The sequence below is a fragment of the Oncorhynchus tshawytscha genome, linkage group LG05 (assembly GCF_018296145.1).
Source record: "Oncorhynchus tshawytscha isolate Ot180627B linkage group LG05, Otsh_v2.0, whole genome shotgun sequence".
NCBI lineage: Eukaryota > Metazoa > Chordata > Actinopteri > Salmoniformes > Salmonidae > Oncorhynchus > Oncorhynchus tshawytscha.
The window spans coordinates 68,804,721-68,819,755 of NC_056433.1; the positions used below are offsets into that span (position 1 = coordinate 68,804,721).

At 42.2% G+C, this 15,035-nt stretch overlaps 1 protein-coding gene across 4 annotated transcripts in view; it reads left to right on the forward strand.

The window, feature by feature from the left end:
- Positions 1–747: 747 nt before the first annotated feature.
- The window catches only part of LOC112251267 (pre-B-cell leukemia transcription factor 1), a 121,283-nt gene continuing 106,995 nt past the window's right edge, over positions 748–15,035 (forward strand). For all 4 annotated transcript variants that reach the window (XM_024422169.2, XM_024422171.2, XM_024422170.2 and 1 more), the window contains exons 1-2: positions 748–1,402; positions 2,920–2,993. In XM_024422169.2, the coding sequence (XP_024277937.1) occupies positions 1,218–1,402; positions 2,920–2,993 (259 nt within the window). In that variant the 5' untranslated portion in view covers positions 748–1,217. The remainder of the gene's footprint in view (positions 1,403–2,919; positions 2,994–15,035) is intronic.

Below are 15,035 nucleotides of genomic sequence, written 5' to 3' on the forward strand. Positions count from 1 at the left end.
ACGACAGCGTGTTTCAGTTCCCGCCAATATCCAGCAACTTCTCACAGCCATTGAAGAGGAGTGGGACAACATTCCACACGCCACAATCAACAGCCTGAACAACTCTATGTGAAGGAGATGTGTCGCGCTGCATGAGGCAAATGGTGGTCACACCAGATACTGACTGGTTTTCTGATCCACACCCCTAACTTTTTTTAAGGTATCTGTGACCAACAGATGCATATCTGAATTCCCAGTCATGTGAAATCCATAGATTAGGGCCTCATGAATTTATTTCAATTTACTGATTTCCTTATATGAACTCTAACTCAGTAAAATATTTGAAATTGTTGCATGTTGCATTTGTATTTGTGTTCAGTAGAATACTTTTCCTTAAATGAAGGAGATGGTCGATTGTTTTGATTAGTGTAGGCTACTGCAGTGGAATAAGTCTGCTTCTTGGCAACAGGCAGAGGATTAAATGGACTGGTGTGGAGAGGAAGTGTTGATGCTTGTGTGGTCAGAGGGTAAAACTACCGCAGACCTCTTGTGTCAACCCACTATTATTTATTTGTAGTTCAGGTTCTATCCATCACAGGGTTGCCACTCTGAACTGTCCCAGTGCTCACAGCTGGCCACATCTCCAAGCTTTGCTCCTTCACACAGCGCTATGATTGACGTTTCACGAGAGGCACCTCAAGGTGGGGCTAAATGGTCTCTATTCCCAATCATGTCGCGTAGGCGGAGTCTGACTTTTATACTCTCGCTATGTGCTGCCTTCCAGTGACTGCCGTTCCGTGCTGTATGCAACAAAAGCAAGCGGATGGAATAAATCGAAATAGCCTTGAAATTCAGGTTTCCATAACTCACCTTAGATACGGCGCTGTCTCTCGGAGAAAACGGGATTGTGTTTCGGGAAGACACAGGCTCTGACACATGAAAGGAAGAAGCGTCCAGATTCATAGTTGTAGTTGAAGTTTGCTTATCTTTTACACGCAGTCTGATCTGCACAAGGCAGCATTTCAGATCAGATTTCAGAATCACTTCAGACTAGCTGGAAGAGCAGAGAGAGCGAGAAAGAGGGCTTCCCCTCTGACTCTGTGTCTTGGAGAACTCCGGAGCGCAAGAGTGCGAACCAGAACGTGGAACCCCCGAACCCGGGTGGGAAGGAATTTGGTCAAGGATTCTCTTTTGCGAAATCGACGCGAAGGTGAGAGCTTATAAATAGATCGGAAGAAATGGACGAGCAGCCGCGGTTGATGCACTCTCATGCGGGAGTAGGGATGGCAGGGCACCCCGGCCTGTCGCAACACATGGAAGGCACGGGAGGAACGGAAGGCGATGGGAGAAAACAGGACATTGGAGACATTTTACAGCAAATAATGACCATCACAGATCAGAGTCTGGACGAAGCTCAAGCCAGGTAAGGGGCCAGCTGTGCTCAGTAGCCTACCTTGTCAACATGGACAAGGAATGTGTGGCAAACTACTGTATGCATTCAATTACCATCGATAATAAGACATTTGAAGTCAGTCAGATATCTAGTGAAAAATATTATATTGATGAAATGGAGAAGAATTACGCATTCGAGCTCATCAGCCCATAATGATAAACGGGCGAGCGCGCATTTGGAGAAATAATAACACCCACAGTGCAGCAGACTACATTTCAACTTTGAAGTTATCTTATTCTTATTAATACAGTGGACATATCAATTGTACCTGAATTTCCAAAAATTTTATAATATTGCAGCAGTATAACGTATAACGTAGATTCAAAGTGTTTTCACTATAGATTCAATGTGTTTTCACACTTCTGACAAATCAATAACGACGTACATATCTGACATCTCAAGTTTGCAGATGCGAATTGTCATAACAATAACCAGCATCACATTGATTGACAACATCATAATTTCGATGAACTTTTGTGCAAGAGCTCTCTCTCTCTCTCTCTCTCTCTCTCTCTCTCTCTCTCTCTCTCTCCAGTCAAAATTAAACAACTGATAAGGCATAGCCTAAATTTAATAGAAATCTAGAATACGCTATTTTTTTAATATTTTGTATTTATTTCACCTTTATTTAACCAGGTAGGCTAGTTGAGAACAAGTTCTCATTTGCAACTGCGACCTGGCCAAGATAAAGCATAGCAGTTCGACACATACAACGACACAGAGTTACACATGGAAAGAACAAAACATACAGTCAATAATACAGTATTATAGCCTATAATTTGTTATTTACATGGGCTATACAATGGGCCATTCATAGTAATTGAAGATAAATCATTTGCATCCAGTTATTAGATATTCAGTTGAAACAGAAGCTAAAGTGAAGTGCGTTGAGGCGCGGTGCGTGTAGGCTGTGTTCAGCCTTCACCGTGGAGGGCGAGAGCTGAGAGGAATCTTTCAAAATACAATGAAACTCTTTGGACAACCATTTCCCACTGTCCTGTGTTGCACTGCGATGAACATGACTGTAATTGATACAAATTCAACAACAAACAAGACATTTAATAATGGTTGATAATACTTAACCATTCTAAACAACAAAATACATATTCAAAATTGTTTATAAAGTATTGTTGGTATTGTTGCTCAATCAGTCCAGAACATAAAAATGTGTTGCATTACATTTTTAGGTAGTAACAAGTATCTATATATTCCAGTTTACTTTCTTTACTTGCTTCCAATAATAATAATAATATAAATATTAACATGTCATTTTAAATATTACTTATGCTATCTTAAGCACGCATATACAAATACAGCAGGTTAGCAATAAAAGGTTGACGCAATCCGCAACATTTGCATCACATATTTGCCTGTCTACATAATTTGCGTCATAGGCTACATGCTTCAATAAAACCATTCTAACTATGTTATAGGGCTAACGCTTTTAGGATTGATGTGATTTGTTGACGTTACTTTATTTTGTTTAGGAAACACGCCCTGAATTGCCACAGGATGAAGCCTGCTCTCTTCAACGTCTTGTGTGAAATCAAAGAGAAAACAGGTAGGTCCAATGCGGTTTCTAAAGTTATCTACTGGGCTATTGAATGTACGTCAAATACAGACCTACACAATTTGAACGGAAAACTATAGGCCTACTAACCACTTAGAAAAACTAAAAGTGCCTTCTTCTTCGGCTACAGAAGCCCACGTAAAGGGGACATTGTATGAGCTCTGTGTAGGACTCATTAATATCTCCAGAGAAAGCGCGTTTTGCCTACAATTCACAGCCATTCACATAGATGAACTTGTTGCAGCCAGGGCAGGCATGTTTTTCAATTTGCTTTGAATTACATTCTTATCTGAGAAGAAAAATACAAATTGGCCTATTTTTCAGACCTGTGTTTTTACCATTTGCACATGTTTTGGGAGTGCAATCCATTTTGTGCTATTACACAGCCCTACAGTCAGTGCTACTTCATTGACAATCTTTTCCAATTATAGTGTCAAACATCTAAAGGTTTGATGGTGTTGATGATGGAAAGTGTTGAAAGCTAAATTACCGTCTTCATCATAATGTTTCCCCCTTGTGTGCTAGCTGTCAAATCTCTCTGCTGTGTGTCTCATTTAATTCACTTGTGTGTGTCTCTCCATTTGTCTGTGCTGTTGAGAGAGACCTTGTCGCAGAATAATTTCACTAAGAGCAGATGTAGTGACATCAGACTTATGGAGAGGCAGAACATACCTCGTCTTTCCAGAATACAAACCCCTGTTCCCTTTGACATTTCTGAAATTGGCACAGATAGAATTCAGAGCTGCTCAGGAGCGATAGTGTGTATATATCTCCTCTGTTATTTTCCCCTTCTAAGATATGGCGTGGAATGAGGACTCCTTTAAATTTGTACTTGTGAGATATTGAGATGCTATCGCTGTCTGGGTTCGATGTGGAAGCGACTCCACTGTGTTTCACAGTCATTAGTGCATGAAATAAAATGGGATAGATAGAGGATAAAAGAGAAATCATTTTTATTATCTCTCCGCTCTCACTTGGTCCATACATCACGCTTCACTGCTGTGGAGCTGTGTGTGGAGGTGATGGGTTGTGTTGTATATTTTATTCCCTATGTGTATGTAATTCTACTTTTACATGATGTTTTCATTTTCAATGAAGTTCAACCCCCCGCCACCCTCCACCTCCACTCCCCAACGACCCAGTCCTCCTACCCCATGTAGCGCACCCTCAATTGGGCCAGTGTCTAAGGGGAGCAGGGGGCCTTTTGAGGCCTGCTGGCTCTCTTTCCTTTCTCTGTTGTCTTGGTAGGGTTTTGGAGGGGGAGTGAGTGACACAGTTATGCATAGAGGTTTACTCCCTGGCGTTTTTCAGAGTTCATCCAAAGTTTGTCTCCACATGGAGTACAAAGTCACTTGGATCTGGTCCTGTCTGGGAGTGATGTGCTTTCTCTCTCATCTCTCTCAGCTGGCTACGACCCGACCATCCCAATAGCCCAGGTGTCTGTTTCTCCTGAAGGAGAGTGTCTCTGAGTCTGACCAACTCTTCTCAGAGGAGGTTTAGTTACACATACCTGCAGTGTTTGAAGGAAATTAAGTTTATTATATCAATTGAATATAGATGTATGATATATTACTGTATATACAGCACATGGTTCTGAACATCTCTATCCTTTCATGTACTGTATGAGACATTGTTTCATCCGCCCTCTAGTGTTGCTGTATAAGGTGTTAGAATTAACTTGTCAGAAGTAGTTTTGAAAATATTTTTGAAAAGGGTCAGCTGCTGAAGCCTAGAGTACATCTCTGTTAAGTAAACCTCGACTGGGTCGTCTCGTCTGGGTGCCAAAGTATTAAAAACCCTATGATTCTCTCAGTAAAAAAACACACCTGTTTTTTAAACATTATTACAACTCTGCCTGCCACAGTACAGACTACAGACTAGCCCCAGTGAAGCTGTGTTGAGTTGAGCACGGTTTCTGTTAGGTCTTAAAGTAAATAAAGCTCAGAGCAGAACTCACTGACTGCACAGACCTCTGCTGCTGCTACTGCTCTGGAATCTGTCTTGTTTTTCACCATTAAATATGTCTGAATGCACCAGAGACATTAAGGCTATTTCTAGAGTGTTTTTTTACACCACATGATATTCACTGAGGATAACTGTGTTGTTAACTGTGTTGTTAATGGCTTATAGTAACATATATGTTTTTCTTTCTGGCAAGACTATCATTTGCCATTTTTATTTATTTGTAGAATTTTGTCATAGCAACATTTGAGAGCTTTGAATTGATATAATAACTGCATATATTACATTCAAATATATATATTTTTTAGTAGTAGTATTATTTTGATTGAATTAAGTAGCTTTTATTTCAAAACCTTAATTTACAGTTTTTTGTTTTTATAAATATATGTATTTATTTCGGAATTTGGTTTTAGTAAACAGGATTATCTCTCCCCTCCATCTCCACTACGCACTTTACGTCTCTGACTGTCCCCATTACTAGAAAAACTGACACCACCTGCGGGCATCAGGAAAGAATATAATGCCATACTCAGGCAGGCAGGACAGGCAGCCAGCGTTGAGTAACTCCTGAACTCCTGACCCACTCTGTGTATTTGTACTGGGATTCTGTGGTGTGGTGAGCGATCGGTGCCCAGCAGAATGACTACTCACTATAAACAAGCACACTGCTGTGTACTGCTCGCACCCCGGAGGAAAGGAGAAGGAACACTTTATTTTCACCCAGGGTAGGCATCTTTCTTTTCTTTTCTTCTTTCAGACACTGGTCTCCTTTTTCCATCCTTGACTGCTTAGTTTCATCCTGATCATATTTTGGTTTTCTTTCTCGATTCAGAGGCGTACGGTGTGTGTGTGTGTGTGTGTGTGTGTATACAATACGAGATAAGAGATTTACACCTCACCTATATGGATTATTACATTTAAAAACAGTTAGATTTTGACACACACTCCTAAGGTTACTGTTGGATTAGTGGATTAGTGTTCACTGTGAGAAGAATAAGATAGAGAAGTTGAACTCAGTGTTAAAGGTCTTGTCTGTGACAGTAGGCTACAAAGTATCCACCCTGAGCCACGTTAGAAGAGGTATTGGCACAGGGTGCTTTCCAAAAATACACCCAAATAATTTGACTCCAATGCTACTGCGCCATGAAACCTTAACCTTCTGCAAACTCAATGCATTATAGAATATACGAATGTGACACAACTCAATCTTACATCATGTTTATAAAAATATTTCTAACTTTATTAATCATGAGATGAATGTGGCAAAGTGGGAGTTGAGTGTAATTAAACCCTAACCATGTCTTCAACACAACATTATAAAACTAAATGTAAAGGATTGTAAAAAGAAATATGTTTTAATCATGCTTTTAAAAACATTTCCACAGGTGGTTTTTGGAACTGGTCTAAAGGACCTTGCTTCTCCTTTTGATGAGAAAACTGTTGACATCATCCAAAATGGTGCTTAAGAAAATTAGCTAAAATGAATTGACTTCTATAAACACCTCGTCAACATCATAAATCTCCAACAGTGTCAAACATAACCTCTCTGCGACACTGAGACACTTGCTCAGTAAATGTAGGTTGTGTCCCAAATGACACCCTATTCCCTATATAGTGCATTACTTTTGACCAGAGGCCTATGTGCCCTGATAAAAAGTAGTGCACTATATAGGGAATAGGGTGCTATTTGGAACGTATTCCTACTGCTCTGACTGGCTGTTTTTTTTCTTCTCTCAACCTCAACAAAAGGCCAGTTTTCTGGTGTTTGAATAGTGTAAGGTTTCACGCCTGGGGGATGCTCCATTTATAAAAATGACTAGCGGAGTGATGTAATGTTATTTTTTGAATGGTGAAATGTCGTTTTTCTCAGAGGGCAGCGGAATAATATTTAACACGGGTGAAATTAGCCAGAGATCTGATTACAGAGGATATGTCTCAAATGACAACCTATTCCCTATATAGTGCATTACTTTTGACCAGAACCATATGGCCTCTGGTCAAAAGTAGTGCACTGCACAGGGAATAGGGTGCCATTTGGGATGTAGTCAGAGAAGTGTATTGGGATGCAGTCAGAGAGATACAGTACACTACACTACATTGAGTTGTCAGTCCATTCAGATGGCTTGGAATCTGCATATTTTTACTCTAGAAAGTGCCTCCATTCCCCAGAGTCCAGTCAGAACCCTACAAACCACAGCACACCATCGTGATATATACGATTTATGTTAGCCGTCATTATGCGCAGAAGCAAACCTGTTTTTAGCTTTGAACCCCAATGTGGTATAGAAACCCATAGGGATTTACAGTTTGACTGTATATACAGTATATATATATATTTTTTTAGATTAGCAGATGAGTGTATTTTGAGAGTGCATTGCCAATGCCAAACTGCTGGTAGTCAAAAGGCTAATATTGACATATCAGTTCGCTCTCTATCTAAATCCCTCTGGTGTCACTTTAGTAGTATGCTTTTTGTAAGTAGCTGGGAACATTTACTATACAGTGCACTATGGTCCCTATGGGCCCTGGTCAAAATAGTGCACTATCAAGGGAATAGGGTGCCATTTGGGACGCAAGCATAGGCTTGGCTGGGGCCTGTTCAGAGCTAATGTAAACTATTCATTTTATGTATCCTTTATTTAACTAGGCAAGTCAGTTAAGAACAAATTCTTATTTACAATGACGGCCTACCCTGGCTAAACCCAGACGATGCTGGGCCAATTGTGTGCCACCCTATGGGACACCCAATCACCAGGTACTGCAGTGACACCTCTTGCACTGGGATGCAGTGTCTTAGGCCACTGCGCCACTCGGGAGCTGAGCGTAACAGCTTATTTCCATCCAATCAAAACAGGAGGACGTCTACTCAGATATAGAATGTTGTGTTGCAGTGATATGCATCCCCCTCCTGTCCTTGTCTGTTAGTGCACTGACTGGGAGTGTTGATGTTAATACATGCAACAGCTCTTGTCTTTTATCCAGCCTGCTCCTCTATGCTGACACAGCAGTATTCAGAGAGAAAATGTGTGTGTATGTGTGTGTGTGTCTGTCTGTCTGTCTGTCTGTCTGTCTGTCTGTCTGTCTGTCTGTCTGTCTGTCTGTCTGTCTGTCTGTCTGTCTGTCTGTCTGTCTGTCTGTCTGTCTGTCTGTCTGTCTGTCTGTCTGTCTGTCTGTCTGTCTGTCTGTCTGTCTGTCTGTCTGTCTGTCTGTCTGTCTGTCTGTCTGTCTGTCTGTCTGTCTGTCTGTCTGTCTGTCTGTCTGTCTGTCTGTCTGTCTGTCTGTCTGTCTGTCTGTCTGTCTGTCTGTCTGTGTGTGTGTGTGTGTGTGTGTGTGTCTGTGTGTGTGTGTTCTCCACAGCTGTTTACCTCCTATCTCTCTGTTTAATCATCCAAATATCTCTCTGTTTAATCATCCCCCCATACCCTTGCAACCACTGCTGAAAAAATGAAAAAAATCCTGATGGTGGGGACCGTGAAATTGATCTAGCGGTTTCACGTTGAGGTGTTGTTTCTCCCCCTCAATGTTTTCCTGTGATGTTGTCCCAGTGATGATGACAGGGAGCAAGTGACTATGTTGCGTGTGAAAGCGAGTAAGACTGAAAGACAGAGAGGACTGAGAAATAAGAAACACAAGAGGAAAGACCCATGTAAGTCAAATTCCTCTTTCATAGGCTGGTGAGCTAGCTACTAAAATTACTCTCATTTTTCCTGTTACGGCATCAGGGAAATGTTAAATGCTATTCATTAAAAATGAAGATTATGCGCTTGTGGTCTCCAAAATAAAGCATATCCCAGTCATTGGGGTGAATGAAATGTATAAAATGAATAACTGGTTGGATTTAGTCCTCATGCCTCACCAGACAGAATTAACAGACCACAGCATCCACTGCTGTAAGAGGGGATATGGTGGTGTACATCTGACTCTGCTTGCTTTTTTTACTCCTTTTTTCAATAATGATCTCTGTAAAGATGTGTTCTGCCTTGGCTCTTTTTTGTGTGCTGCTAGCTTCCTCTAATATTTATTCAAATCCACAAATTTGTTATGTACATTAAATTGAACATGCAACGGCACTTTCGAATGTGGTTGCCATACCAACCCCCCAGGAGTTCATTTTCCTTAATGCAGGGCTCTGAATCTCATTTCCTACACACTCCCCTGCTGCTAAGAGCTGCTCTGAGCAGGCGCTACCTCCAGGCTTCCACTGTACCGCTAATAGAGCACCGCTCCACCGACACAGCCTTCAAACGCTAGAGCTTTTATCAAGAGAGATGGAGAGAGGGAGGGAAAGAGGGAGAGCGGGAAAGAGAGGGGGAGAAAAAGAAAACAGAGAGGTAGACAGAGAGGTAGAGGCCTCTCTCCGCGCAGTGGAAATGACACAAATTAATATACACTACTTAAATCAGACTAAGATTAATGGTTGCCTTTCGCGGCAGCTTAGTCCCACTGTCAGTTGCCGGGTGCTCGTTGGATAAAATCAACACTAATCAACATTTATTCCCCTTTTGCCCTGGGCCCTCAGGATTCTGGCGGGCGGCAGGACTGTGTTACCCCTCTCCTCCTCCCCCTCTCTCTTCCCCTCGCCTCCCCCGTCTGTCTCGCTACGCTTTTCACCTCCCATCCAGCTCCTCCATACATCACCCTGCTCCCTCCTCCCTCCCTGCCTCTTTCCGGCCTGGCTCCTCACAGGGGAGAGCCCACTCCCATCAGGACACATTACAGTCATGATAGATTTTCTCTTTTCATTTGCATCTGGTATTTAACACTAAAGCAGTTGCTCTGGCACTTTACAGTACAGGAGCTGCGTGTGGTCTGCGTATGGTGTGTACGGTGTGTATATTTTTATGTGTGTGGGCATTATCTGTTCTCAATCTGCTATTGCATTATCACTAACAAGATATGTGTTGTGTTGTGTGAATACATTATGTACATATCTGAGAGGGTTTTCCTGAAAACAGAATTATGTATGTGTGTGGCCCATTACTAGGAGACTGAGCTCTTTCTCTCCCAATAGGCTTGTATTTCCTTCAGGGGGAAAGACATTGCAATTAACATTGTATATTTATGTCCTCATTTCAAAGAAACATAATATATTATACATTTCTGTGAAGTTTATCAGATTATGATGCTACCTTTTATTGTAGTGTTGACACTATTGTGTTTGACTAAACTGGAATTATTGTAAGAATATTGATTATTTTAGCATTCATTAGGTTAACCACAACCAGACTGCCTCTCACATCACCTGTAGAATGAATCATTGTACAGATAATATTGTTGTCACGTCCTGACCGTAGTTCTTTTTTATGTCTCTATTTTGGTTTGGTCAGGGCGTAAGCTGGGGTGGGCATTCTATGTTTTTCATTCTATGTTTTGTTCTGTGTGTTGTATTTCTATGTGTTTGGCCTGGTATGGTTCCCAATCAGAGGCAGCGGTCAATCGTTGTCTCTGATTGAGAACCATACTTAGGTAGCCTGTTCCCACCTGTGTTTGTGGGTAGTTGTTTTCTGTTTTTGTATTCTGTACCAGACAGAACTGTTTCGGTTTCGTTCATTCTCTTTTGTTGTTTTTTCATTCAGTGTTCAATTCATAAATAAAGATGAATACGTACCACGCTGCACCTTGGTCCTCACCTTCTTCAACCCACGACAGCCGTTACAATTGTTACTGTTTCATCTGTGTTAATGTGGAGCAAAGATGAAGAGATTCCGCCTAAATCTCCTCCCTGGAAGAACCCACCCGTCTAACTTTATGCAAATCTCATAATTATACAGTCTAATATATGGCGGTAATCAGCTTCTGTTGCTCATTATATCTTCCTCGACTCCCACTGTGTCACTGGGAAGCATTCTCACAAGGAACATTTTACCTCTACATTTCAGTCTGTAAATATGCTAGAGGAACATTTGAGTCTCTAAATATGCCGGAGGATATTTTGAGTCTCTAATTAGGCTGGAGCAAAATTGTAGTCTCAAAAAATGCTGGAGGAACATTTTTGTCTCTAAATATGCTGTATTTGCTATAAAACAGAAAGGAATCCAAATGAATTAAGGCTGATAGTACACCTGAATGTCATTTTATTTTCTTACACATTCTTTGACTACAAAATACATTTCTCTAAGAAAATGACAGTTAACAAAAATATAAATGCAACATGCAACATGTAATGAGAAAGAAAATGGATTTCACATTACTGGGACTACAGATATGCATACTGTTTGTTGGTCACAGATACAGTACTTAATAAAAAGGTAGGGGCATGGATCCGAAAACCAGTCCGTTTCTGGTGTGACCACCATGTGCCTCATGCAGCGAGTTCGCATGGAGTTGATCAAGCTCTCTGTGGAATTTTGTCCCCACTCCCATTCAATGGCTGTGTGAAACTGGAACATGCTGTCGTACACATTGATGCAGAGTATCCCAAACGTGCTCAATGGGTGACATGCCTGGTGAGTATGCAGGCCATAGAAGAACTGGGACATTTTCAGCTTCCAGGAATTGTGTACAGATCCTCGCGACATGGGGCTGTGCATTATCATGCTGAAACATGAGGTGATTTTATTTATTTATTTTATTTCACCTTTATTTAACCAGGTAGGCTAGTTGAGAACAAGTTCTCATTTGCAACTGCGACCTGACCAAGATAAAGTGTAGAAATTCAACACATACAACGGCTTCCTTCTATCTCCTCCTCTGACGAAGAGGTATAGCAAGGATCGGACCAAAATGCAGCGTGATGATGATTCATGATATTTTAATGAAGGAAAAAACTATACATGAAAAACTACAAAATAATGAAATGTGAAAACCGAAACAGCCCTATCTGGTGCAAACACAAAGACAGGAACAATCACCCACAAAACACTCAAAGAATATGGCTGCCTAAAAATGGTTCCCAATCAGAGACAACGATAAACACCTGCCGCTGATTGAGAACCACTCCAGACAGCCATAGACTTTGCTAGATACCCCCACTAAGCCACACACCCAATACCTAACAAAACCCCAAGACAAAACACACCACAATAAACCCATGTCACACCCCGGCCTGACCAAATAAATAAAGACAAACACAATATAATTTGACCAGGGCGTGACACAACAACACAGAGTTACACATGGAATAAACAAAACATAGTCAATAATACAGTAGAACAAAAGAAAACAAAAAGTCTATATACAGTGAGTGCAAATGAGGTAAGTTAAGGAAATAAATAGGCCATGGTGGCGAAGTAATTCCAATATAGCAATTAAACACTGGAATGTTAGATCGGCAGAAGATGAATGTGCAGGTAGAGATACTGGGGTGCAAAGGAGCAAAATAAATAAATAAATACCAGTATGGGGATGAGGTAGGTAGATAGATGGGCTGTTTACAGATGTGCTATGTACAGGTGCAGTGATCTGTAAGCTGCTCTGACAGCTGGTGCTTAAAGCTAGTGAGGGAGATGTGAGTCTCCAGCTTCAGAGATTTTTGCAATTCGTTCCAGTCATGGGCAGCAGAGAACTGGAAGGAAAGACGACCAAAGGAAGAATTGGCTTTGGGGGTGACCAGTGAGATATACCTGCTGGAGCGCGCGCTACGAGTGGGTGCTGCTATGATGACCAGTGAGCTGAGATATGGCGGGGCTTTACCTAGCAGAGACTTGTAGATGACCTGGAGCCAGTGGGTTTGGCGACGAGTAGGAAGCGAGTACCAACCAACGAGAGCGTACAGGTCGCAATGGTGGGTAGTGTGACAAAAGGCTTTGGTGACAAAACGGATGGCACTGTGATAGACTGCATCCAGTCTGTTGAGTAGAGTGTTGGAGGCTATTATATAGATGACATCACTGAAGTCGAGGATCGGTAGGATGGTCAGTTTTACGAGGGTATGTTTGGCAGCATGAGTGAAGGATGCTTTGTTGCGATATAGGAAGCCGATTCTAGATTTAATTTTGTATTGGAGATGCTTAATGTGAGTCTGGAAGGAGAGTTTACAGTCTAACCAGACACCCAGGTATTTGTAGTTGTCCACGTATTCTAAGTCAGAGCCGTCCAGAGTAGTGATGCTGGATGGGCGAGCAGGTGCGGGCAGTGATCGATTGAATAGCATGCATTTAGTATTACTTGCGTTTAAGAGCCGTTGGAGGCCACGGAAGGAGAGTTGTATGGCATTGAAGCTCGTCTGGAGGTTAGTTACCACAGTGTCCAAGGAGGGGCCAGAAGTATACAGAATAGTGTCATCTGCGTAGAGGTGGATCAGAGAATCACCAGCAGCAAGAGCGACATCATTGATGTATACAGAAAAGAGAGTCGGCCCGAGAATTGAACCCTGTGGCACACCCATAGAGACTGTCAGAGGTCCGGACAACAGGCCCTCCGACTTGACACACTGAACTCTATCAGAAAAGTAGTTGGTAAACCAGGCGAGGCAATCATTTGAGAAACTGCCAATAAGAATGTTGTGATTGACAGAGTCGAAAGCCTTGGCCAGGTCGATGAATACGGCTGCACAGTAATGTATCTTATCGATGGCGGTTATGATGTCGTTTAGAACCTTGAGCGTGGCTGAGGTGCACCCATGACCAGCTCTGAAACCAGATTGCATAGCGGAGAAGGTATGGTGGGATTCGAAATGGTCAGTAATCTGTTTGTTAACTTGCCTTTCGAAGACCTTAGAAAGACAGGGTAGGATAGATATAGGTCTATAGGAGTTTGGGTCTAGAGTGTCACCCCCTTTGAAGAGGGGGATGACCGCGGCAGCTTTCCAATCTTTGGGAATCTCAGACGATACGAAAGAGAGGTTGAACAGGCTAGTAATATGGGTTGCAACAATTTCGGCAGATAATTTTAGAAAGAGAGGGTTCAGATTGTCTAGCTGATTTGTAGGGGTCCAGATTTTGCAGCCCTTTCAGAACATCAGCTATCTGGATTTGGGTAAAGGAGAAATGGTGGGGGCTTTGGCGGGTTGCTGTGGAGGGTGCCAGGCAGTTGTCCGGGGTAGGGGTAGCCATGTGGAAAGCATGGCCAGCCGTAGAGAAATGCTTATTGAAATTCTCAATTATAGTGGATTTATCGGTGGTGACAGTGTTTCCTAGCCTCAGAGCAGTGGGTAGCTGGGAGGAGGTGCTCTTATTCTCCATGGACTTTACAGTGTCCCAGAACTCTTTTGAGTTAGTACTACAGGATGGCAGGCAGATATACGGCACGACAATGGGCCTCAGGATCTCATCACGATATCTCTGTGCATTCAAATTGCCATCGATAAAATTAAATTGTGTTTGTTGTCTGTATCTTATGCCTGCCCAAACCATAACCCCAACCCACCATGGGACACTCTGTTAACAACTTTGACATCAGCAAACCGCTCACCCACCCTACACCATACACACTGTCTGTCATCTGCCCGGTACAGTTGAAACCAGGATTAATCTGTGAAAAGCACACTTCTGCAGCATGCCAGTGGCCACCGAAGTTGAGAATTTCCCCACTGAAGTCTGTTACAACGACGAGCTGCAGTCAGGTCAAGACCCTGGTGAGGACAGATGGACAGACACGCAGATGAGCGTCCCTGAGATGGTTTCTGACAGGTGGTGCGTAGATTCTTCACTTGTGGAAACCCACAGTTTCATCAGTTATCCGGGTGGCTGATCTCAGATGGTCCCGCAGGTGAAGAAGCCGGATCTGGAGGTCCTGGGCTGGGATGGTTACATGTGGTCTGCGGTTGTGAGGCCGGTTGGACATACTGCCAAATTCTCTAAAACAACGTTGTAGGTGGCTTATAGTAAATAAATTAACATTTAATTCTCTGGCAACAGCTCTGGTGGACATCCCTGCAGTCAATATTCCAATTGTAAGCTCCCATTTTAGAGATGCATTTTATTGTCCCCAGCACAAGGTGCACCTGTATAATGATCGTGCTGTTTAATCAGCTTCTTGATATGCCACACCTGTCAGGCGGATGGATTATCTTTGCAAAGGAGAAATGCTCACTAACAGGGATGTAAACTAATTTGAGTAAAATACCCTTTTTGTGCGTATGGATATCAGCTCATGAAACATGGGCCAAAACTTTACATGCTGCGTTTATAT